Raw genomic sequence first — 26,963 nt, forward strand, 5'->3', positions numbered from 1 at the left:
AGGAATTAAGAATATTATTTTCAACATAGTCATGGATTGGATGTTTGACTAATAGGATTACTTCTAAGAAATTTAGCATTCCACAGGTTTCTTTCTAAATAAGCATCCCTAGCGGCAACTGGGCGGCTCAGTCGGTTAAGTGTCTGCCTTTGGCTCAGGTCACGGTCCCAGGGTCCTGGGTTTGAGCCCTGCACTGGGCTCCTTGCTCAGCGGGGAACCTGCTTCTCCCTCTCCTCCCCTCTTGTGCTCCCTCTCCTCCCTGCTTGTACTCTATCTCTGTCTCTCACAAATAAATAAATAAAATCTTTAAAATAAGTAAGCAAGCAAGTATCTCTAAGTGGTAAAAGTTGGCTTCTAGGGAAGATTGCCACACTTTTTTTTTAAAATTGACCTTAACAATCAGTACTAATAAGCAAACACCATAAGTCAATTTTTTCCCTCAGATCCTTTTTTATAAAGAAAAATATTATCGGGGCGCCTGGGTGGCTCAGTCGTTAAGCGTCTGCCTTCGGCTCAGGTCATGATCACAGGGTCCTGCGATCTATCCCCGCATTGGGCTCTCTGCTCGGCCGGGAGCCTGCTTCTCCCTCTCCCACTCCCCCGCTTGTGTTCCCTCTCTAGCTGTCTCTCTCTCTCTGTCAAATAAATAAAATAAAATCTTTAAAAAAAAAAAAAAAAGAAAAATATTATCAAATGACTCAGAATCCTGGGGTCTCATTTATAGCTCAAAGTAAAAGGCAGAAAGAGGAGAAAAAAAAAAAAAGAGAAGAATGCTGCCAGAGGACAGGAGTTAGATATACTTAGCATCTTTGTACAGTACAGGTGTTAATAAATAGAATTTAATACCACAGTGGAAGTGGCTTGTGAGATATATCAACTTCAAGAAACAGCCCAGTATCTTTGGTCTCATGGTTTGCAAGGGCTTAAGCTCATAAAGTACATTTCCCTTCCGTTTCAAGACATATTCAAAACAGCCCTCAAAAGTGTACAGATAGTCTCTAAAATAAAATACTTGAGTTATGAACAATGTTACAGGTGAGGTTTAATAAGATTATTATTATGATGATGTGGTTATCTCGAAGGCTATAAAGTATAATGAGTCTTGTGGGACATATGAAACAGTGAGAGAGCTAGGTTGGGGAGGTGGGCGAAGCCTGCACGGGACAAGCAGCACTCACCTTTCCTAGTCAGAACCCTGCCAGCACTGACTGTACGTGCCTAGGGAATGGGCCTCCATACTTCCCGAAATAGTCCATGCAGGCAGAAATGGCAGAGCCTCCCAAGGCCTCTTTCACTATCCTTCAGTACTACAGCTAATTCTTGCTCCTCTCCCCACTACCATTCCTGAAAAACTTAGCAATGAAGCAGAGAAAAGTCAAAGCTGAAAAACCAACAGGAATCTTCCAGAAAATTTTGCATCCTTAAGCACCAATGGTCAATTACAGTGATCACAACATTCTATTTCTGGTTCAACTTAATTTTTTCTCTTCTACTGTTTTGTGCCACATTTTCTATTTGTTACTGTAAATAAAGACTAAGCTTTTAGATACTTTATCAACTTAATGCATTTTCCTGGGCTGGTTTATAACCCTAAACACCACAGAGAACATTGTTTCAATGGAAAACTAATTCATCGACCTGCAACCCTTTGGGTATATGTTTGAAAAAAGGAGACTTGTAACTGCACCTAAGACATGAACAATGAGGTAAATAATCTCTCCTCTATAAATTATTTGTAGGTGTGCGCAGTACAACAGTCTCTCCTTCCCTTCTACTTCTATTTCTAAGTATCTGAATAAACAGTTTTGTTTTTAGCAAAGCCTTGCTTTGGATAGCTACATGAAAGATTATATAATCAGCTACTATGTTTGGGACCTTAAACAAGTTTAGTTAATTAAAACCTTCTGAAATAAACATTTGGCTCATAAGTATCCATGTTTATCCTTGGTCCTAAAGCTAATTTTAAAAAGATAGTATGTATTGGGGCGCCTGGGTGGCTCAGTTGGTTAAGCGACTGCCTTCGGCTCAGGTCATGATCCTGGAGTCCCGGGATCGAGTCCCACATTGGGCTCCCTGCTCAGCGGGGAGCCTGCTTCTCCCTCTGACCCTCCCCCCTCTCATGTACTCTCTCTCTCAAATAAATACATAAATAAATCTTTAAAAAAATAGTATGTATTGTTATTTTTCTGATTATAAAAGTAATATATGCTGAATATTTATTAAAAAATGGGGCTGTTATATGGAAGACGATCAGCCTCCTCTTCAGTTTAGTCCCAAAAGTCATAACCAGAATTTAATGAAACACCCAGGCACCCCTTAGATAATTGCTAAAGTTACTTCTCAATTCTGAGATTCCATTAATGTAGACAGCAGCAGACTTCTTAGCCACTTCATAAATTATTCCTTTAACCTTTCAAAAAAGAATTATTGCCTAGCTAACGAAGTATAATTCATCACTCATAGGTCAGTGGTAATTATTGGTGTTTGGACTTACACAAGACTGTTATAATCTACAGAACAGCGTATTTACTAATAGCAGTAATCTAAGAAAATAAAACCTTTGAACTAAAGTTGAAAATAATTCAGGAACTGGCTATTTATTCTTCACCTTGAGGGCATGTGTTATTTAGCTATTAACTTTTTATAGACCTAACTTTACAAGGATATACCCATGAGAAAAATATCAGGTGTGTCCTTCAATACTTTATACTTGAAGTTAGAAAAGAAATGTACTAAAGTTTTTGGATTCAGGTAATTTTACGGCAAGTCTACTTTTTATGCATACATACAAGTCTGCCAAACACCGAAAATTTAATATCTTATAAAAAAATAAAATAGTTTTATACTGAAGATACTAAAAATTATCTTTCAAGACAAATAAAAAAAAAACAAAAGAAAAATCATCAGTCTAAAACCTGAAGGTTTGAATAAGATAATGAACTAGTAAGGAATTAAGCATTTTACCTTACGGCCCACATATACAGGAATGCCAATAATCATTGCAGGGATAGCAATGCCAGCTATCAAAGCAATTCCTACGGGAGCACCAACAAGCGTTCCCAGCTGCCACAGTATCTTCTTCTTTCGGCTCCAGGGCTTCTTCCCCCAAAAAGTACATCCTGATGGACTAATGGAAAAGATTATAACTGTTACTGCTGTAAAACATATTAACAAATGACTATAATACATTAAAGCAATGACTCTAAAAGAAGAATTCTCATACTCAGAAATGAGGTTTTCTTTTCTTTGAATTCTGAGTTCATTAAAAGCCAAAAAAATCAATATAAGAACCACCATCAGTTATTTTAAAAGGAAATCAATAACTAGAATTCAGGTTAAATATTTATCCCTAGTCCTTCATTATCCTGAAAATGTTAGGTTAGTTTTTGAAGAGCAAATTAATGCAAAACATGCTTATTTTTAGGCATACAATTATCTGATTATATCAAACTCACTTTGTGGACTGAGGGAATTTATGTTTAAGAAAATTAAATGGAAATATTTATGACCTAGCATAATTACATGGGGGTATAAAATACTAGCTTCTAGTTTAACAAAACAAACAAAAAAAGAAGAAATCTATACTTCCTATTTTTGACTAATTAATCCCAAGTGACTAGGCACAATTATTTGGTTCCTTTTACATTCTTTTAAAATAAAATAAAAATTTTATTTTTGTTTAAAAAATGTTTTTTCCATTCAAAGATACATCATGAATTTATGTCTCACATTACCTGATGTATGTAACTAGAACGAAACACATCCCTCTTAGTATCTTATAAGCACCAAGTTTAAAAATCCTCAAGATAATACGGTCTCCAATTATAATATAAAATATTTAGATATAAATAACTCTCCCCGCCAACCCCAAGTACTAACCAGGCCCAACCCTGCTTAGCTTCCAATATCAGACAAGATTGGGCACATTCAGGATGGTATGGCATAGACTAAATAGCTCCTTCTATAAACTTACCTTAGATAATGTAAATCTGAGATTTCTTTCATACATAACCAACAAAACTCACAACCACAGACAGCACAGGTCATGTGATTACAGCTCCCATCATTCATCTTTATTATGTAAGCAGCACATCGTGGACATGGCTTTATATCATCAGCTATTAGGAAAATAGAGACCTGCTTATTATATAAAATTGGTCTAAAAATAACAACTTCTAGTAGATAATTAATCATAGCAATGCCAAAAAATCTTAACATACAGTTTGTTAACTAATAGCTTTAGCCAGCTATTTGTAGTATTTTTTCAAAGGAAATGCTACAGAGAACATCTATGTAACTTCTTTAAAAAAGTATTTTTCTTCCTTTCTGAGAAAAAGAACATGTTTTACATTAAATTTTCAAATTGTAAACATCTTCAAACACAGCAGAACAATGAGAACAAAGAGCAACAAAATAATAAAAAGAGAAAGGAGAATCAAGGACAGCCCTAGGCAAACTGCAAACTACATAAAGTTTGTCTTTGTTCCTACCCCATAGCTGTCTTCTCTGAGTGGCACTTCATATTCTAGAACTTTTCTAACCATCTCTGCTTTATTAAAATGTAGATATTCTTTATACTACAGAATAGTTATCTTTATCTTTTTAAAAGTCATTTATTCAAATGCTGTTGCTGTACCCTTCTTGTATAATAATATGGTTACAATGCACAAAGGTGCCAAGTTAAAATCAAATGGTACATAACTTTTGGAATCATTGACATAAAGTAAGAGTTATCTCAAATTATACAACTACTTTGAAACTTGGCATCTATTTAATAGCAACCAGTAAATTATTTCACTATTATTAGTAGCCAGCTATATTTTCCATTTACACACAGTTAAGAAAAGATATGCATAGTACTAGCTTCTGAATTCAAGTACTTGTTCCACTTTCTTACATGATAAGCATTAAACTATATTTTCCTTTCTAAAAGTTTTACAGTCAAATTTTACCTGTGCTTTATCAGTGAATTCAGGTTTCCTTAGTGCTTCTTTTAGGGCCAAAACTGTTTTTTAACTTAAGAACTGGTCAATGCTCACAATTAGTATTTTAACAATTTCAAACAATTTTGAGCAAACTGATAACTCTATGCGGCCAGACCAAGACAAATGATAAATACTAGAATATAAAAATTAAAAATATTCATAAGTCACGATTTAAATGATCCAAAGAACAGAAAGTCTGCATTAAAAATTTTTTAACATTGGAGCATGAATTTTAAAAAGCTGGCTTTTATAGCAGATATAATGTCTAGTACATCAAATTAAAGAAACGCTAATACTATCTGCTTAAGTGGCATATTAACTGATAAACTTCCTCATTCCAGAGTATACTCAAATAGTAAATATCTCAATTAGCAGTGGAAGTAAAGAGATTCGACTTTGGCTCTGATACATGCAATCTTCAGAACAAAATGAAAGGTGACATCCCCATTCATTCTTATGGTTCTAAAACACAAAACAGCCTTTTAACATGCTAAGATTACATGTTAGAGAATTAACACCATAAACAATGTATTTTTGATGTCTCTTTATAGATCTATATCTGCATGTATCCATTCTGTGTACTTATTTATCTACAAAAGGCTGTTTTGTCTTTGTCTCCTAAATTAGAAATTTACTGTGCACATTTTATCTCTCTCTCAAAATATTCTCAAATGCAAAAATCCTAAATAGAGTTGTTTTACTGATTAGATGGTCAATTGATGCCCCCCTCCCTGAACACCCTGAACATCAATTAATCCATAGCAGTTTTGTTTGTTTTTTTAAGATTTTTGTATTTATTTATTTGACAGTGAGAGAAAAAGAACACAAGCAGGGGGGAGCAGCAGGCAGAGGGAGAAGCAGGCGCCCCGCTGAGCAGGGAGCCCGATGCGGGACTCCATCCCAGGACCCTGGGATCATAACCTGAGCCGAAGGCAGATGCTTAACGACTGAGCCACCCAGGCTCCCCAATAGCAGCTTTATATTAAAAAAAAGTTTTCCAGGGGCACCTGGGTGGCTCAGTCGGTTAAGCGGCTGCCTTCGGCTCGGGTCATGATCCCAGGGTCCTGGGATCAAGTCCCGCATCGGGCTCCCTGCTCAGTGGGGAGCCTGCTTCTCCCTTTCCCTCTGCCTGCCTCTCTGCCTACTTGTCCTCTCTCTCTGTCAAATAAATAAATAAAATCTTTAAAAAAAAAATTAAAATTAAAAAAAGCTTCCCACTTCTCTTTAAGGTATGTTTGGCAAGGCTTTTTTTTTTATCATTATATTTTTATTTACGGTTAAAATATGGGTTATTGTCATGTTAGGGAAAAAAAACAACAGGTTACAAAACAATATACAGTTCTCAAAATTTGTTCAAAAACTTTCTCACCCCCACCATATTACCTGTAAGGACTTAAACAAAATGTTAATAGTGGTTATCTCTTGGGGTGGTAGTGGTAGGAGACAGAGATGGGGGTCAAAATCCAATTAAATATATATATATATACACACACATATTTTTAAGATTTTATTTATTTATTTGACAGAGAGATAGAGAGCACACGTAGGCAGAGAGGCAGGCAGAGGGAGAGGGAGAAGCAGGCTCTCCACTGAGCAGGGAGCCCGATGCAGGGCTCGATCCCAGGACCCCGGGATCATGACCTGAGCCGAAGGCAGCCACTTAACCAACTGAGCCACCCAAGCGCCCCTAAATATATATATATATATATATATATATTTTTTTTTTTTTCTTAGTTATTTATTTGACAGAGAGAGAGAGAGACAGAGAGAGAGGGAACACAAGCAGGGGGAGTGGGAGAGGGAGAAGCAGGCTCCTGGCTGAGCAGGGAGCCCGATGCGGGGCTCGATCCCAGGACCCTGTGATCATGACCTGAGCCGAAGGCAGACGCTTAACGACTGAGCCACCCAGGTGCCCCTAAATATATTTTTAATAAAGGGGGAAAACACAGTAACAAAAATGAAAAATACATAGTTCATTTAAAATGTTAACTCCAAGTGCATAAACTCCCTAGTAGTTATAGGAAAGTATCTCATGTAGATGTAATACTGTTACAGTTTAAAGATAATTTTGTCATAATACAAATTATTTAATGTACCAGATGATTAAGCACACTTATTTATCTTCAGCTGACTGATCAGAAAGAGCCAATTAATTATTATCATTATGTCAAGCAATTATTAAAAGTGCAGCCAATTTTTCAATGTATCATGATAACAGGAGACAAAAAAATACCAAGATATCTGGAATAACGGGAATTAATAAAATCATTTTAGATGGTAGTTCCCTTTCCTCCTTTTTTCCCCATAAGGCAATGAGTAGCCAAGTTTTTCAGAGATTCGTCAAAAGAAACTATCACATAAACATTTGTCCTGAGAGCTTTGATTTTTAGAGCACTGGAGGTAAAAATGCATACACTTTAAATTTTCAGAATTGTAAGATTTCTGAACATGGAAAAATTCCAAATGAAGTTTTTAAAATAATCACCCTGGGAAGCTATATTTATTCCAACAGTGCTACTAACTGGCTCAAATCCTTTGGGAAATTTTTCTTTCATAGTTACTTTCAAAGCTAGTTAATATATATATATAAAAAAAAAACATTCTCATGATCATATATATATAGTCACATCTTACTTTGGATCCACCCCAAACCAGTGATTCAACTTGGTATGATATTCTAGCTGTTAGACTTAGCTCCAAAAGAACTTCTGGTCACTTCCAGAAATCAAATTGACATTAAGAAGATAATTTAAGTGGCTGTATTGGGATCTAAGGTTATGACCAACAAGGCATTCCAGAGTAGCACTGCTGAAATAAACATAAAATCTTCCACAGTGAATAGAGTGAGAAAGATCAACATTCATTTGGATGACTAAATCATGACGTTTATTTTAAAATTAATAACAAACACAAATCTCTAGCAGGTGACTGGTTTCTCTAGTTTCTCTACCTCAAATAGCCAGAGCACCTAGTATGTGTCAGGAAATGTTTCAACCTTACAGACATTAAGTATTATTAGTATCTTCATTTTACAGATGAGACAACTTGCTCAGGGTCACACAGAATTAGTGGAAAAAGTAGGATTTAAATCTAGACAGACTGATTCCAGAGTTCAGGCTCTTAATACATATGTCCTGTAAGCAATCAATAAATACCCATGCCCATGCTTAGAAAAGAGGGATATTGTTTCCAAATGGACCACTCCATGGCTACAGCTGACCCTAGAGGGTACAGTTTAGGTATATCAGGTCTCCTCTGAATTACTTCTGGACCCATACCTACAAATTATTATTAATACCTTTAAGGTTCACCCCAAATCTTCAGGAAAGGAAACAAACAAGTCAATGAGCAAATTAGCATGAAAATCTGTGTACGTTGTATAAAGTATTAAATGTTGAATTTAAAGTTTACTTAATTTTAAATCTGACTTTAATAGCATGAAGTACATGACTATCTCAGTATACTGCTAGTAGGAATGTAAATGATTTTCTTGACAAGTTTCTGTATTTTCCAAGTTTTTCCATTTTACAATCAGTGAGAAAAGTATTTTTCTAAAAATGACTGAAATTCCAATAAACAGAAATTCTATAAATGGGAAATATTAATTTTTCAATTTTTATTCAAAGAACATTAAGAGGTTCAGAATTTTTTTTTTAATTTTTGAGATTTAGGAGATGCATACATTGTTCATATATAGATCCCCAGGTAATTTAAAAATTCCTAGCCAAAGACACAAAATTCTTAGTGTCCCATAAGGTATGATTCTGAATCCTTGATCCTGGAATTAGATGAGACATCTGTAAATAAAAGATGATTTTTAAAAATCTTTGCTAAGCTTTGCATAATATACTTTTATGAACAACAGTTTCAGACCATCCTCAGTTATCAGTTACATCAATCACCAAGGCACTTCCTTTTTTCTTTTTTTACAATAAAATCTTTCCAACCTCAATACCATTTTCTCCCACAGTAAAGAATGAGTGCTTCTGGGACAGAAATACTAACAACACATAAAACACTTTTGAAAACTGAAGGGATGAAAGGTAATAACAGGAACTATTTGAATACTGCATTTTTTATTAAGGTAACTATAACGCTCTGTTTGTGTCAAATATTTTATTAGACAAAGTTAGACATAAATACCTGCTGCTCCAGACTCCTGACTATAACTAATGGATGAAGAACGTATAGTTCTCAGACGTAAGCTCTGGGCTCTCTCTTGTCGAGCAGCATCACAGGTCTGATTGGGGTGCCAAATCTGTTTACAGTGGTAGCAAAACTCTGTTCCACAGCCTTCTCGCCCACAAGTTAATTTTGGACAGCTAGCACATCCAAATGCTATCACAGCATATCTTCGAAGAATAAGAAAAATGATTTAAAACGGGACATAAAAGAAGAGATATTAAGTAAAACAATTATCCAACTGAAAAAGTTTTCTATTTATACATGAGCAAATAAGTCATAAACCCTAACACTATCTCATCAATATAAAAATGGGGAAAAAATGAACAGTTCACAAATGAAGACATACAAATGGCTAAAAACATTTTTAAAGTTCAATTTTTAACTTCTTTCAATTTTTAACTAAGATGTCAAACTGTATAGTTAACCTAACCCCAATTTTATAAAAATTAAATTAGTATTATATGCACACAAAAAAGACTAGAAGGAAATACACCAAAAATCTTAACAGTAGTTTTGCTGGTACTAGAGTTCTAATTCTCTTCTTTATATATTTATACATTTCTGATTTTTATAATTACTTGTTACTTTTAAAATCAGAAAGATTAAAGTATTACTCATTTAAAAATATAATGACTGTGAGTCAGCTACACCTATCAGTTAATGGCAAACTGTGATAATTCATAAATTTTGTGATTATCTTGTATTTATGCATAAATTCTCATATTAATGTTTCTAAGATGCACAGTAAAAGTGCTCTTCGGTGCCAATCTCCTTCCAAAAAGTACATGAACTTGATTTTCTCAATTCGAAAATTTGTTTTTTCACTTCAGATTAAAAGACTGACAACAGTAGATTTATGACTAGCCCTAATACCTATTCTCTGAGTTAATATTTTGGCACTTCAATAATTTCTCACTTAAAATAAATTCTGGGCACACTTGGACATTTATCCCAGAGAAATGAAAACTTATGTACAAACATGTACATAAAAGCCAAAAACTAGAAACAGTCTAGATGTCATTCTTCACTAGGTGAATGCTTAAACTATGGTGCATATATATGGAATACCACTCAACAACAAAAAGAAACTATTGATACACTTAACTCTGATAAATCTCTGAGGAATTATGCTGAGTGAAAAAAGTCAATTTCAAAGTTATATACTGTATGATTCCATTTATAGAACAGTTTTGAAATGAAAAAATTTTAGACATGGAAACAGATTAGAGGTGGCCAGTGATTAGGGATAGGGTTGGGAAAGCAAGAGTGAGAGAGAGGTGGATGGATTTATAAAAGAACAATAGGAAACATCTTTGTTGTGATGGCATGGTTCAGTACCACGTGGTGGTGAATACACTAATGTACGGTGATAAAATGGTATATAACTAAATATACATACACACATAACACAAGTAAAACTGAGAAATTTAAATAAGATTAGTAGATATGTTAAGAAAGAAAAAAAGAAGAAGAAGAATGTAGCAGGAGGGGAAGAATGAAGGGGGGGAAATCGGAGGGGGAGAAGAACCATGAGAGACAATGGACTCTGAAAAACAAACTGAGGGTTCTAGAGGGGAGGGGGTTGGGAGGATGGGTTAGCCTGGTGATGGGTATTGAGGAGGGCACGTTCTGCATGGAGCACTGGGTGTTATGCACAAACAATGAATCATGGAACACTATATCTAAAACTAATGATGTAATGTATGGGGATTAACATAACAATAAAAAAAATTAAAAAAAAAAAACTAAATAAGATTGGTAGATTATATCAATGCCCATATCCTGGTTGTGACGTTGTTTTACAGCATTGCAAGATGGTACCACCACTGGGGCAAACTGAAGGATCAGGATTTCTCTTTATTATTTCTTATAACTACACATGAATCTACAATTATCTCAATAAAACTTACCATAAAAAATGTCTGGGGGTTCTGGTTCTCTTTGAAAGAGACACAAGTCTTATCTATGTATCAAACATTTCCTTTTGGCTGGAAATTGAGGGGAGTTTTCAGGGTCCTCTTGTTATTGGCAATTAAAATTAAATAGTAACTGTAACTGCTATTTTTATTAAATTTCAAGATAATCTGTAAAATTAGAAAATTTTAAGAGTCGGGAAGTTCCTCTGCTTTTGGACCTGTTGCTCCCTTAGTATCTTACCTTTTAAACTTAAATTTTACATCTTTTTTTTTTTTTTTTTTTCAAAGATTTTATTTATTTATTTGACAGACATAGAGACAGCTAGAGAGGGAACACAAGCAGGGGGAGTGGGAGAGGGAGAAGGAGGCTTCCTGCCGAGCAGGGAGCCCGATGCGGGGCTCGATCCCAGGACCCTGGGATCATGACCTGAGCCGAAGGCAGACGCTTAACGACTGAGCCACCCAGGCGCCCCCTTAAATTTTACATCTTAATTCCCATTTTATTTTTGATAAGCCAATTCTCCAGTTACCATCGCTATCATAAATGTCTTCAAGCATGATTAAATTAAAGGCAATTTATATATCAACATGGGGTAATTTAGCAAAGTTTAATTTCCCTGAGGGCTTATTCATTGCAGTTATCAATAAAAAGAAAAAAGTCCTCAAAGACTCTACACTTTATTTTCTATCAAATTATAATCCTAAGCAGTCTCTAAAATAGTAATTTCACTGAAAAGGAAGGAAATGATTTTTTTTTTTTAAAGATTTTATTTATTTATTTGACATAGACACAACGAGAGAGGGAACACAAGCAGGGAGAGTGGGAGAGAGAGAAGCAGGCTTCCTGGAGCAGGGCGCCTGATGCGGGGCTCGATCCCAGGACCCTGGGATCGTGACCTGAGCTGAAGGCAGCCGCTTAACGGCTGAGCCACCCAGGCGCCCCATGATATTCTCTTCTAAAACTCTTTTCTATCCTAGCTTTTCTTGAAGGAAGGAGGGAAGAAAAGGGACATGGAGAAATTTGTGTGTGTGCAGGGGACAATGATGCTAAGACCAACTTTTTTTTAAGGTCAGTCACAATTTATAAAGGCAGAAGAGAAGTTTAGGCTACCTGGTCAAAATTCCACTTCTACCACTTATTATCTGTATAGTTTCACATAAATCGCATAATATCCTTACAACTAAGTTTTCCCAAAACATAAAACACGGATTCAAAGAAGTTTGGCTCAGCCTCAGTATTTAGCCAAAATCAGCTTCAGCTTTATCCTTGATCTTTAGAATGCCAAACAAGCAATTCACCATTTCAATGACAATTCTAGTACCTCTGCATCTGTGCTTGATTAATGGCCATGTGATCACACAAGTTACTATCCTTTCTATATCAATATAAATAATGTATGGAAGGCGCCTGGATGGAGCAGTTGGTTAAGTGCCTGACTCTTGGTTTTGGCTCAGGTCATGATCTCAGGGCCGTGAGATAGAGCCCTGTGTTGGGCTTGTTGGGCTCTGCGCTCAGTGTGGAGTCTGCTTGAGATGCTCTCCCTCTCTCTGCCCCTTTCCCCTGCTCTCTCTCGCTCTCTGAAATAATTCTTAAACAAACAAAATAAACATTGGTAGGCATTCTAGATATAGAATAAAAATCTTATTGCTTCATATGGTGAAATTTTACTGAAGTATAAATGCACACTGTGTTGGAAGAATAAAATGCAGTAATTATTAGTGAGAACTGTGAAAGCCAAATTTAGATAAAAACTTAACTTTCAAATCATTAAACAGGGATACAGATTAACAGTTAATATGAACATTGAGAGTGCTATAACTAAACTTAGGAGGAATATACCCTTTCTGAGTAAATAAATAGTTATAAAAATATACAAGGTAGATTAACAGAAATTAGGTTATATCATAATTCTAACCTTTATAGGTTCTTCAGTATACTATCATATCACTAAACAAACTTAAGAACTGACTTAATTTTTAATTAATGATTTAAGCTATGAGTCTTTAGAAAAAGTCCTATTAGGGAATTCTTCACATTTTGACAAGAATGAAAAGTAGAATGTCAACTTTGCTATTTTAAAATTTCATGACAAGAGAATTTCCACATCTGGTACAATATCCATGAAAACATGAAAGGGTATGGTAAGAAAACGGAGGTCTCAAAACACATTTTATTCTCAATAATCAAGCTTCAAAAGAGCTTCACAAGTTGCTTGAAGATAAAAATTCCTTACAGTTTTGAGTCTAGAGACTTAAGCTTGTTGAGAATAACTGCTTATAAATAGTGAATACCTATTTGGATTTTTTAAATATGCAGTATAATTATCTGGAGCAAACTAAACAGCTAACATGTAGACTAGCATTCCTGCACGATGATGTCAGTATTTAACATTTGATTATTTTTTAAAATAAAATTTTACATTTACTTTTGTATCCCATAAGTTCATCACACCTTAATTAGTGATATTTGACTTTGGCCCAGAGGAATATTAATTTAATGTCTGGTCATTTGTTGAAAATAAATGTAGGTTTGATGCATCTCAGAAATTAGGATGTAATAATAAAAAAGAGTTGTGATATTTAAATAAAACTGTGTGGGTGTGTGTGTGTTGTGGAGAGAGAGAAAGAGGTAGGGGAAAGCGGGGAAAGGGAAACAGAATTCATACATAGGAAATCATCATATGTACTCAAATATTAGAGATAAAGTACCTCGAACTTGTTTTATACTACTTCCCAGCATTTCTTTTTTAAAGAAAAAGCCGAGAGATCCTACCCCAGAATTAAACATTCAAGTCCCATTCAATCTGTACAAGTTACAAAGAAAAATAGGCTTCCATCCAAGTACGAACCAGGCCCAACCCTGCTTAGCTTCCGAGATCAGAGATCCGTGCGTTCAGGGTGGTATGGTAATCCTATTTTCATGTATATATTGTTTTGTTTTGATTTTTTGATGAATAAAGGTAAGGTAGTTTGTCTATCAGTTTTTTCTTATGCTAACAGTTATTGAGTACTTACCAAGTAAATGTTCATAAACATTCAATCTTAATAATAACTTTGTTAGGCATATCTATAATACAGCAAGAATTAAATGTAGCAGTCACATATTTTGAAAACAGAATGTTAGGCCTCTTGAAGAGGATTTTCATTGTGTGGGAGTCAAACTTATTTTCATTGGAAAACAGCTGTCAAATTACAATGGAAGCAAATGGTAAAACTAAATTAAATATAAAATGCTTCCTTTAAAGAAAAATTTCAGGAGTGTCTCTGTTCTGGTGTATTAAGTGTTATGTGGGAAAAGAACACCCTCTGCAGAATGTTAGGGATAACCGAGTAATACTAGTTAACCTAACATCTTTGGCTTAAACAGTATCCAAATCTTGGTTTAAAAGATGGCTCCATTTCCTTCTACGACCCATTATTTAACTCAAGTCTTACTTTCCATCTCTATTCTTCCATTTCTATCTACTTAAAAATGTTTAAACCTTCCTATTTAGCAGGAGTGGAGGGACAGGAAGAAAGTGGGAAAGATAAATAGGGATTGAAATAAGGCAGTCTTTCCAGAAATATTTTCTGTTCACTGGATTGGCAACAGGAGGTCTATACTAAGGAAGTACTCAATGGTCAAGTTAGGAAAATGCTAAGCAAAATTAAAGTACCTTTTCATTTTTAATTATAGGATTTGCTAAAAGAATTTTTAACATACCAGTGATCAGTATATAGTATGCACTATTTCCAGAATTTATTTCACCATGACGTCTATTTCCTGGGAGAGTTTCACAGTACTAGAGTTCTACAAATTACACAATTGATAACAGAGGAAGTAGGGATACCAGCTAGGTATAGACACTATATTGTGTCTACAGCAAATTCCTTATGAAGGAACTACTTAAGTAAAAAGAACAAACTATACCTAACATGAAATCTAATCCTAAGAAAAACATACCACTCCCCAATAAAAATTTTAATTAAAAAATGAGAAAAAAGAATGAAGATTATCCAGGAGTCAAAGATACCTTCCCCCCACCCCCCAAAAGTAAAGCTTTAACACAACCTTTAGAGAACAAAGAAAATATAATCACAAATACTATTTGATCCAGTTAGGGGGGAAAGTCAAGTTTTGTATGAAAAATCAATAGGCTCATGTTTCTACTTGCTAGAAGTTACTATTATTCCATAGAGGAGTGACTTGCTTAAAATGTTTGGGAGGTCTAGATAATGTTAGGCTCATCTCCTGGTTCCCTCTTTTAGGAGTTGCTTCCTCTAGAGGATGCCTTCTGTTGTCCTTTCCACTACATGCTACAGGGGAGATGTCGAGAACTGCCCAGACTATTTGGAGAAGTCAGTCTAATTTAGGGGTGGTGTCAGCAAGCCATTCTGGCTGCATATCTAAAGCCACATTCTTTAGTAGACTAATTAGTAAGAGAGAGCTGACACGTCTCCTATCATATCAGCTTGGTTCTGATTGAGGGTTTGAGGGAAATGTTATTTTTATTGATTCCCTTAAAACCACCAAAAATTTTAGTATCAATTAACAATGTCTGGTGTAGCAGCAGAATATACTGAATTACATAGCATTAAAATATATCTAGATCAATTTTATGGTTAGGAAGAATAAACTAAAAAGAGCAAACTCAGCTCAAGCAGTTTTCAAACTCTAAGCTCCAACTCTTAGAATACTTTTATAAATGCCTATTCTAACAGATACAATTTGTCACTAGTTATGAATTACAACTTCCACTGAAACACAGTTTACTCATTATGGCTCCCTATACACAAAACCTGCTGTTTTCTAAGTCACATGTATTTGTTTCCTCTGTGGAGAAAATCACAAGTTGGATCTGTTCTCTGTATAAAATTTCTAAAAGGTCAGCCTACAAAAGCATTTCCAGCATGTCAAAAGATGGTCAAGTTATGGCTAAAACCCTTCTTTGTAGGATGGAAATAAGAGCTATATGGAAATTAACTAGAATTTAAAGATACATATTGTTCAGTTCCTAAGCCAATGGCCCCATTTTTTTAATCCATTATGAACAGTATCTTCCACCAGATTTAGAATCATTAAAATGTCAGCCAGTTTGACACTACACAAACCTGATTACAGTTGATCACATTGCTTTAAAATGGCTTACTGAAAAAAAAAAAAGTAAAATAAAATGGCTTATTGACAGTTCCTAAGATATATGAGTTATGTCAGTGGCATATAGTCAGATTGATTCATTCAACAACTCTTTACTGAGCATGGGCTAACCAGCAATTACAAAGAAAAATCAAATACTTTATTCTTTTTTGCCCTCGAGAGGCTCACAGACCTTATTAAATCATTAACTATATTCTTGTATAATAAATGTTCTTGTATATTCAAAGCTCCCCAGCAAAGTCAGAAGCACTTACATGAGATAACAGGGATAACGTATGCTGGTAGAAGGGTGGCCAATTGAAACACATGATGACAAAAACTAAAATGCCAACTTTTTGCTATCTGCCTACAATGTATAAACTAGGCTTCCTGGGCAGAAGGTAATCAGGTATTTTTACTCAAGACAGGTTCTATGCATTCCTTCCTATGTGCCCCTCACCTCAGCCCAACAATTCTCCTAGCCACGGCCAGATTCTTCTCTGAACCTGTGTAGACTGCATGTTATAGAAGCAGTTTAGCTAACTTCACCCTGGTTAAATCACAGCACACAGGTTTGGCTCCTTCTCAAGAAGACTTTTCCAAAATCCTTTTTTTAAAACAAGTTTAATTTGTCCTGGCCCTCAGAAGAGTAGAAAGAATATTAGGTCAGAAACCCTGAGAGATCTCAAATAGAAACCAGGTCAGCTTTTCTTTCTACTCTAAGCTAAGGGCAATATTTCTCAAAGCGTGTTAAACTACATGTTTAAGTAAAATTAATGTCAGATACAGAAAATGGTCATATTGATAAATACCAAATGCAAAAGAAAAAATTCATAATTTCACATATAGCATTTCTAGAAAAAAGCCTTTCAAGTGTGTTGTACAACGGAAAGGGTTAAATACTACATACATGCCAATGGTCCTAGCTGGCTAAGTATTTCTATTACTCACTGCCTAACAATCAGATATTTACCAGTATTCTTTATGCCAGATTTAAATAATAAATGGATTCTAAATAAAATATGTCTCTCTGTGGATTCAAAGATTTTAATAAGTTCCAAGAGGGCAGGGATTTTTGTTTTTTGTTTATTATTAAATTTCCAAGTACCTGGCACACAGGTGCATGCATAAAATATTTGAATGACTGATTTTAAAAAATTAAGGCAAAACTTCAGAAATGGAAATAAGAGCTACAAAAAACTTGCTGTGTACTAGGAATTATGCTAGTAATAAAATTAGAGGTCTAACCCAATCCTTATAACAACATGATAGGATAGAGATTTAAAATCAGGTCTACATGTGCATGGTAAGTAAAACTGAAACCTTTAATGAAGGCTTATGTAGTATTCCATGTTTTCAAAGTACACATACAACTTTTCTGTTACTGGCTGATAGTTTCTGCGTAACGCAACTATAAAGCCTACAATGTAATCAAGTATGTAAAATATGCTCTTAATCTAGAGAGACAACATAAATCAAATATAAATGACAATACATAAATAAAAGTAATGTTGACATGTTTTCTTTGTCCTTTATGGGTAAGACTACTGACAACCACCAAACCAAGAGTTAATTTATAGTCAAATTAATCAAGGTTAATTCTTTGTTAAACTTATATAACAATCAAGTGGTTGTTTTCATAGTAACAGAATCTATTAAAGTAGGTGGTTCTATTATTTTATATTTTATACTTGAGTTAACATTTATCTTCTCCAAAATACTTAGAATATTAAGGCATTTTACTTTTTTTTTTAAAAAGATTTTATTCATTTATTTGAGAGAAAGAGACAGACAGAGGGAGAGCCAGGGGAAGAGCAGAGGAAGATGGACAAGCAGACTCCACTCAAGCCCAATGTAAGGCTAGATCCTACAACCTTGAGATCATGACCTTAGCCAAAATCAAGAGTTAGACACTTAACCGATTGAGCCCCTAAGCCATTTTATTCTCTGACAATGAAGTCTCAATAAGAAGAAAACGGGCAACAATAACCCAAAGTATGAGTTTATGAAACATTTTTAAATTTTACTGAGAAATGTCACCCACACAAAAAGGATTTATACATAAAAACAAATACCCCTGTATCTACCACACAAACTAAGAAAAGTATTAGTAGGGTGATCATATAATTAACAACCTAAGCTGAAACACTTGAGAAGGGTAATGCAATTAAAAATTATAGCAGAAGCATAAACTAAACTATCTCTGGCAAATCAGAACCTATGTTTTACCTCATTTATCAGTGGCTTTAGAAGCCCCTTGATTGCCCCTTCAAGTTCACATCCTCCTTTCAACAGGCAACCATGAAACTAAATATATTCATCCATTTTACTGTTAATGAACACTTTTTTCTTGTTTGCTATTATGAACATTCTTTTTTTTTTAAAGATTTATTCATTTTAGAGAGAGAGTGCATGAGCAGGAGGGGCACAGGGAGAGGGAGAATCTCAAGCAGACTCCCCACTAAGTGCAGAGTGGTGGCGGGGCTTGATCTCACGACTCTGAGATCACTACCTGAGCTGAAACCAAGAGTCGGATGTGTCACCCAGGTGCCCCTATTATGAACATTCTTAGACATGTCTCCTAACTAGATGTCTCCAGGCATACAAGAGTTTCTTCAAGGTATTTCACTAGGAGTGGATCTTCTAAGTTACAGAGTAAATGTATATTCAATTTTAATAATAATATGGCAGCAAGTGAGCTAATCTTACACCTGTATCTTCTTTTATTTATTTTAAAGATTTTATTTATTTATTTGACAGGGAGACACAGAGAGAGAGGGAATACAAGCAGGGGGAGTGGGAGAGGGAGAAGCAGGCTTCCCGCTGAACAGGGAGCCCAATGCGGGGCTCGATCCCAGGACCCTGGGATCATGACCTGAGCCGAAGGCAGATGCTTAACAACTGAGCCACCCAGGCGCCCCACCAATATTTTTTTAAGTTTAAATTTTTCCTTTTATTTATAAAACTTTCCTTTATAATCTGTTTTGATTTTGTCCTGGTGTGTTATGTGTAGTGACAACCTATTTTTTCCCCCTCAAATAGGTACTTTTCACAATTCAGTATGTTGAAAAATCAATCCTTTCCCAGTTGGTTTAGCATGTTTCCCCTAAAATCCAATTCTTATATACACAAGAATCTGTGTCAGCTGTATCTATTGTGTTCTATTAAGTTGATACAGTTGATATCCATTAGGAACACATGATCAATCAACACAGCTCAAGAGAATATACCTATTTAGTGAACAGAAAATTTGTGCCCAGGATTTACTGTCTCAATCTCTTGGGGCCATAGCTTCTGACACTTAAGCTTTTAATTCATGCCATCATTTTCAAACTTTTTCTTTTAAAACTATTAAATGCTTGAAGAACTTGTGAAGTACTTTTTACCCTGGGGTTCCATGATAGTTAGAAAACCACATTCTTTATCCAGACAAAACACAACATAAAGGCATATTCCTCACTATCTGAACTCTTGCTAAATGAGTATTTGCTATAATGATTTGCAAAAAGTGTTTTTAGTTAAAATTTGCTGTCCAACTCGAAATCTAATAAATGTGCATGCTTGCATCAGTGAAAACGCTGTGCAGGCGTCCATGGGACCAAGAGTGATACAACTGTATCCAAGCTGTTCTTTTGACAGGACACTGTCTCCTGCTCAAGTTATTTAAAGGTATTGTTCATTATCCCTATTTCTTCCAATCTTTTTCTTGAGAGTTGAACTCTTCATGGATCCCAGAGTTTGCTTCTGTCATATACCTGGAAGCACAGGCAACCTTGGCCCGGTTTAGAAAGTATCTTTAACATATTATTTTATTATTTATATGTTTTAGCACAAGCTCCCTGCATTAGAGAAAAGCACAGTTTAAATGTGATAATGAATAGTATTTCTAAGTCCTTCACACAACTAATGAATTCATAAAATTTTAAATAATCAGGTAATTTTTTAATGCTTTATTTCCACTGAAATCCTTGGTGGACAGTTAAGTGTTAGTTATACCTGGGAAAACTGGTTGGGATTTGCAAAGGCTGGAAACATTAATTTTCTCATTTAAAATGAGAGAGATAGGCTAGATGAAATCTGAAAAGTTGCTACTCAACAAGCTTTTAATAATAGATTTGATTCAGATGATGAACCCTGAAACTTCATCTGAGAAACTAAACTCACATTCTACCCTTGTTTCGGCTTACCCAATAATCTTGAAAGTTCTGGGTTTTCCCCAATTCTTAATTATACATAATCTCTAGCTTGCTAATGGTATGCTAAATAACATCCAGTGTTCACAGCTTTTGTTATTCTTGAAAAGCATATGACTTTTTAGTCCTAGTTATGACAACCCTACATAGTAAATGCTCTATAAAGAAAAGATGCTATTAGCATAATAATCAAATATATAAGCAAAATTATTTTAAATCTTGAGACTAGCCGTACTTATACCAACATGAACACATGTCACTGTGGCACACATTAATGTGTGTCTTTTGAAAGGGTCATTTGAGTTTATACAATCAAAACACCCCACAACCAAAACCAAACAAAACCCCTGATCATTTCATCTGCTACACTAAAAGAACAATTTTCCAAATGAAGGGGATAATCAATTTTGCCCACAACTAGATCCTGTACTCTACCATCTTATCCCTTTCTTCTGAAAATGCTCAAATGAGTATGTGATGAGACACAATATAAAAATGACTAAGATAATATTCCTGCCATTAGCATCTATGTAACATTGTGCCTGGCACATGGTATGCACTCAATGTAAGTTTGTCTACTGAATAATGAATCACCTGACATGTTAAGATTCTTCTTTTGAGTAATAGCTAATTCTTATTTATCCACAGAAAAAATATTAACTCAAGAAAAACCAAACAAAATCTTACCCACAGTCTGGAGCTGGACACCACCTACAATCAGGATCTGCAACAAGCCACCGTCTAAGCATAAATTCTTCATATTTTTCCATCAAGACATCATCACTTAATATCAAGCGAATATCATGGGGATTAAACCGTTCAGTACATTCTGGGCAACTGATATTAACTCTACTTTCAGAAATTTCTATCCTTAGATATTGTCGTAAGCAATCCACACAAGATCTATGATGACAAGTCATTATCTCAGGAAATCTGTCTTTAGAATGCCGCAAAAGGCACAAAGGACACTCTATAAAGTCTCCAATTTGTTTGCTGATAGAAGTTAATCCATTGTCAGAGGAGGTATTTGTAGAGAAAATGGAGTTCTTATCAGTACACATTTCAGAATGTATACTTTCAATGCTCGCAATTCCATCCACCCCGCCATTAAGCTCCCTGGATTTACGTTTGTTATCCTTTTTTCTCCGAAACAGAGAGCCTATTGAAATTCTTCTTTTTTTGGGTGCCTTTTTCACTGAAGGCAAGCTCACAGACGAAGCAGAAGACTGAAGATCACGATCTGAACCCATTTGCCGATGTAAACTCATGTCTAAAATGCTCATTAGAATTGAGTCAGGGTCTGTGTTTACACACAGCCCTTCATTATATTTAGAAATAAAACCTATTTCTCGTTCTTGCATTCAGATTAAGTCATGATGTAAGAAAATCCTACTTGGTTCCTTCAGCGAATTCTTGAAAAAGCTTGACTTACAGAAGACTGTTATCATAGATGGTCTGAAAAACAAAACACAACACCAAGATAATATTCTTAGTCTGCATGTTTTTTAAATAAACTTACAACCTTACTATGAAACTCCAAACCAGTATGTTCTTTAATCATTAGAGTTTTTTTTAATATGACCAATTTACTGAGTAGTCTACACGAGAATGTAAGAATATACAGTGAACACTAAAACAAGTATTCTTCAATCTTAATATTCTAGATTTGAACTAACCTTACCATTATTAAAATCTCATTAAGAATTTCTGATCATTTTCACTGAGACTTCAATGATTCCCCATTGCTTTTCAGATTTTTTTTTAACTGACAATAAAATATACATGCAAATACAAAGGGTTACTAAGTATAGCTTATACAATCTTGAAGAAGACCAAAGTGTGTGTGGAATTAAGGAATTAAAAGGACATTGTGGTACATGACAAGGCTAGATACAAAGACCAATGGAGCAGAATACAGTCCAGAAAAGAAGTCCCACATATATGGGGATACTTGATTTAGGTCAAAGATGACAAAGGCCTTTTCAAAAATAAAACAAACAAAACAACATAATACTGTTTTACTGGTTACCATCTGAGAAAAGGAACTTAACCTATAGCTCACCTCATGCATAAAAATCAATTCCAGTTGGTTCACAGATCTCTAAGTATGAAAAGTAAAATATCATAAAGCTTCTAGAAATCAACAGAAGAGAATATTTCTGTGAAAAGACTTCTTAAACATACAAAAGTATAACCATAAAAGAAAAGACTGACAAATTGGGATAAACTCAAGGGGCAGTATTAAGGGAGTGGGACAAGACAGTTGCCACATATAACTAATAAAGGACCAAGTACCCAGAATATGGAAAGAACACTTACAAATCAAGACAAAACAGACAATCAAAAAGAAAAATGGGCAAGGAATTTAACAGGCACTTAACAAAAGGATATGAAAAAGTGCTTGGGGCACCTGGGTGGCTCAGTCGGTTAAGCGACTGCCTTCGGCTCAGGTCTCGATCCTGGAGTCCCAGGAGCGAGTCCTGCATCGGGCTCCCTGCTCAGTGGGGAGTCTGCTTCTTCCTCTGACCTTCCCCCCCCTTGTACACTCTCTCTCTCACTCTCTCTCTCTAATAAAAATAAAATATTAAAAAAAAAAAAGAAAAAGTGCTCAACAGCAGTTGTCATCAGGGAGATACAGATTAAAGCTACATTGAGATACACACCCAGCAGGATGGCTAAATTTCAGACTGACATTTCCAAGTATTAGCAAAGATGTGGATTGCTGGTGGGAGTGTAAAATGGCACAACTACTTTGGAAAACTGTTTAACGGTATGTACCAAATTCGAACATATACTCTATTACCCAATTACACTACTAGAAATAACTACACAAGAGAAATGAATGCCTACATGCATCAAGAGATACATAACAATATCAACAGCAGCATTAGTTATAACAAGCCAAAGTACTAGATGCAACCCACACTTCTTCCAACAATGTAATTGTATATATTCACATTCTAGTACACTAGAAATCAATGAAAATGAACAAAATACTGCTTCACACAAAACAAGAATGAATCTCACAAAAAGACAGCATACTGTATATATAATTCTATTTAAATAAAGTTTAAAACCAGGCAGAACTAATCTATGATGATAGCAGTCAGGAGTATAGCTACCTTTTGTGGGGAGGCACAAAGGGAACTTCGACATACGTAGTTGTTACAAAGGTATGTTTACTTTGTGATAAATCACTGACATACAAACTCATGTTTAATACACTTTACTGAATGATTGTTGTATCACGAAGTTTAAAAAAAAAAGCTTGAGCTGGTATCTACACATATCCTTGAGAAAGTCGTGTTGATTTCCCAACACAAAATCTAGAAAAACATTTCACTCAGGCAAACATTATTCTTGTCCATCAGTTTATACCTTCCCATTATTTGCAGTATTCTTTGCTAATTCTGAGAAAAATACAGGGTGTAATGGTAGGTTCTACTAAAATTTTCTGCATATTTTCTTCCATGTTTTTATTTTAACTTGCATCTCAAAATGTCTTCTATACTCCACAGTGAAATATATTTATCATAGAAGAGAACTAGAGAGGGAATCTATCTTGGGGAACTTATCATAAGAATTTGTCACTTAAAATAGTAAACCAATTGGTACTTATCAGTATCACCTGGGAAATTTTTCAAAATACACACTTTAAGAAACTTGATAGCCATATAGTTTTTTTCTCCAAAAGAGAACCTTGTAAGAGTGAATAGAAGTTTTGTTTTTTTAAGATTTATTTATTAATTTGAGAAAGAGAGAGGGAGAACACACAGGGGTGGCGGGTGAGGGAGAGAGAGAATCTCAAGCAGACTCTCTGCTGAGCGCAGAGCTGGACATGGGGCTTGATCCCACAACGCTGAGATCATGAACTGAGCCAAAATCAAGAGTCGATGCTCAACCAACTGAGCCACCCAGGTGTCCTTTAAAGTACTCTTAATCTTTAAACTAGGATAACGAGCAAATTGGAACATGTGTTCATCCTATTTAGGAAATCCTTCTAAAACATTGTGCAAATACACAAATATGCCTCAAAGGAAAAATAAACAAATCCTGAATACTAAAACTTTAATATTTCTATATGGTAAAAAAATATTATAATGTAGAAAGTCAATGATAAATTAGAAAAACGTGTATAACAATGAAAAAATTTCCCTACTATACAAACAGCTTTTACACATTAATAAGAAAAAGATATACAACCTGATAGCAAAGATACAAGGATGTTTGAAAAAGAATTATAAAAATTAGATTGGACACAGTTTTTAACAACCACCACAAAGAAACAAAATTCAAACATTAGATACCCTCTTTATGCACATTAGATTGGCAAAGGCTGTAAAGAGTTGGTGAGCGTGTACTGTTAACATCTCATATACTGTTGGGAGGAGTGCAAATCAGCACAATTTGGGGGAACCAATTTGGCCTTATCTATTAATCTTCAAAACGGAAGTATTCTTTGACCAGCAATCCTACATGTAAAACTTATCCTTCAGAAAATATAAGGACACAGGTGTGTAAAGATAATGTGCAAGGAAATTCACTGTAGCCTAGTTGATAGAAGCAAACAAAACAAGACCAAAAAACCCACACAAACCTGAAAATAACCTGTGTCTAACAGGGGACTGGTAAAAATAAATGAACCAGCCACGATTTATGTGCAATGATATAGAAAGCACTCCCTATATAATGCTAAGCAAGTAACTGCAAAATAGTGTGTATAATATGAGCGCATTTTTGGAAAAAACATATCCACACAGACTTACATATACGTACACAATTTTTGGAAAAATATTAAGAAACCATTGACAATGGTTACCTAGGGAAGTACAATCTAGTATTGACTTTCTGCCTTCTGCAGAGTTTAAAACTGTATCAGATCATCCACTACTGAGAGTTAAAAAAAAAACTAATTGAACCCCACAAGCAATAACAAAAAACATATTTTGCCCTAAAGCTAACCAATCATAATAAGGACGGGGTCCAGAGTTTGTGTGTTTTATATTTAGGTCAGTAAATTAGTGGCATACTCTGATTAAGAACCACTAATACTAAGGAGACTTAAAACACTCTCACTTAAAAAACAAAACTCCATAGGCCTTGCCTCTGAAACAAGGCTCCTTGTTTTTCATTACTTTAGGTACAAAAAATAAAAGTTCCATTAAAAACAACTCAGGGGGCGCCTGGGTGGCTCAGTCAGTTAATCGTCTGCCTTCAGTTTGGGTCATGATCCCAGAGTACTGGGATCCAGCCCCTCGGATCCAGCCCCTGCTCAGCAGGGAGCCTACTTCTCCCTCTCCCTCTGCAGCTCTCCCTTCTTGTGCTCTCTCTGTCAAATAAATACATAAATAATCTTAAAAAACAACAACAAACAACAACTCAGTTTATTAGTCATTGTCAGCCACAAGGGTTATGGTGAGGTACCCCTTAACCTATAGCACAGAGATGACAAGAGAGACTTACTTAAAAATCCACATAATTTAATGACTATCTTTCTGCAGAAATAATCCATGGAAGTGTCTATAAGTGTGTAACTCAAGAGTACTGGGGATGCCTCAATCAAGGGAACTTTGGCTAACTTGGGATTTCTAAGACTACACCCTAAACCACTAAGGAAAAAAAAAAGTACTACAGAAATTCTGCCAATCTGAACAGATGACAAAATGTGTGAAATTAAAAAAACTTTCAGTGATTCAGGAACTTATTTTTAGAAAAAGTTGACTTCATTCTCCAGTGAAAAATAATAACCTATTATCTGCATCATTTAATATAGTACTATTCTTTTTGAACTCAACTTTTTTTTGAAGTAAACTATCAACTATATGAATCTGTATTATGTTCTGCCTCTGAAATGCACGGACCATTAAGACAAAAATATTATTTGAGTTTTAAAACAAATGGCTGGGTTGCAGGTTGGAAAAAGAAGGGAAAATATGTTGTATATAATAGTACCACTATAGCGTTTAAAAGTCCTTTTTATCTGCGTCTTATTCAAGCCTCACTGTTCGATAGAAAAGTTTTATTAATCTTATTTGATAGGAAAACTGAAGTTCAGAGAGAGTAAATATTGCAAGGTAAGTAAATGATAGGGTTAAGGGAAATTCAGGTGTCCTGATACCTCGGCCTCAGTACCATTATCTGCCTGCAGCTGCCTTCATGAAACAACTTCTCTAGTCACTATCAGGATATCAAAAATTATCTCAGAAAATAAAAGACAATTACATCTTACACATCATCTGGGGCCAGTCTTTAACTATCCTTCAACTCCATGTCTCATTCAAACCATTCCTCCTGTCTGAAATGCCACTCCCTTTCTCTCCTCCTAAGCAAACTGTACTCAACTTTTAAAACTCAGATGAAACTTCATTTTGTTTACTTTTTTCCTGATTATCTTTAATTTTTTAATAAGCTTTTAAAGGTAGAACTTGAATATTTGTGATTTCTTTAATACAACAGAGCCAAGGTGGTGTCATGAACATAAACATCATGAACAAATGCCAAATGAGTATTTCTTAAAATGACACAATGTCATTGAAGTGATGATACTATTCCATAACCACAAGAAAAC

General features: G+C 35.1%; 1 protein-coding gene across 1 annotated transcript in view; it reads right to left on the bottom strand.

Annotated features, from left to right (window-relative positions):
* RNF19A (ring finger protein 19A, RBR E3 ubiquitin protein ligase) overlaps positions 1–26,963 on the bottom strand; it is a 57,412-nt gene that overhangs the window by 13,599 nt on the left and 16,850 nt on the right. Inside the window, exons 2-5 of the mRNA XM_032421555.1 lie at positions 21,083–21,850; positions 9,129–9,337; positions 3,974–4,118; positions 2,965–3,127 (exon numbers count right to left, since the gene is read on the bottom strand). Of these exons, the coding sequence (XP_032277446.1) occupies positions 2,965–3,127; positions 3,974–4,118; positions 9,129–9,337; positions 21,083–21,756 (1,191 nt within the window). The 5' untranslated portion in view covers positions 21,757–21,850. The remainder of the gene's footprint in view (positions 1–2,964; positions 3,128–3,973; positions 4,119–9,128; positions 9,338–21,082; positions 21,851–26,963) is intronic.

This window comes from Phoca vitulina, unplaced genomic scaffold, assembly GCF_004348235.1.
Source record: "Phoca vitulina isolate PV1807 unplaced genomic scaffold, GSC_HSeal_1.0 scaffold25, whole genome shotgun sequence".
In the NCBI taxonomy this organism is placed as follows: Eukaryota; Metazoa; Chordata; class Mammalia; order Carnivora; family Phocidae; genus Phoca; species Phoca vitulina.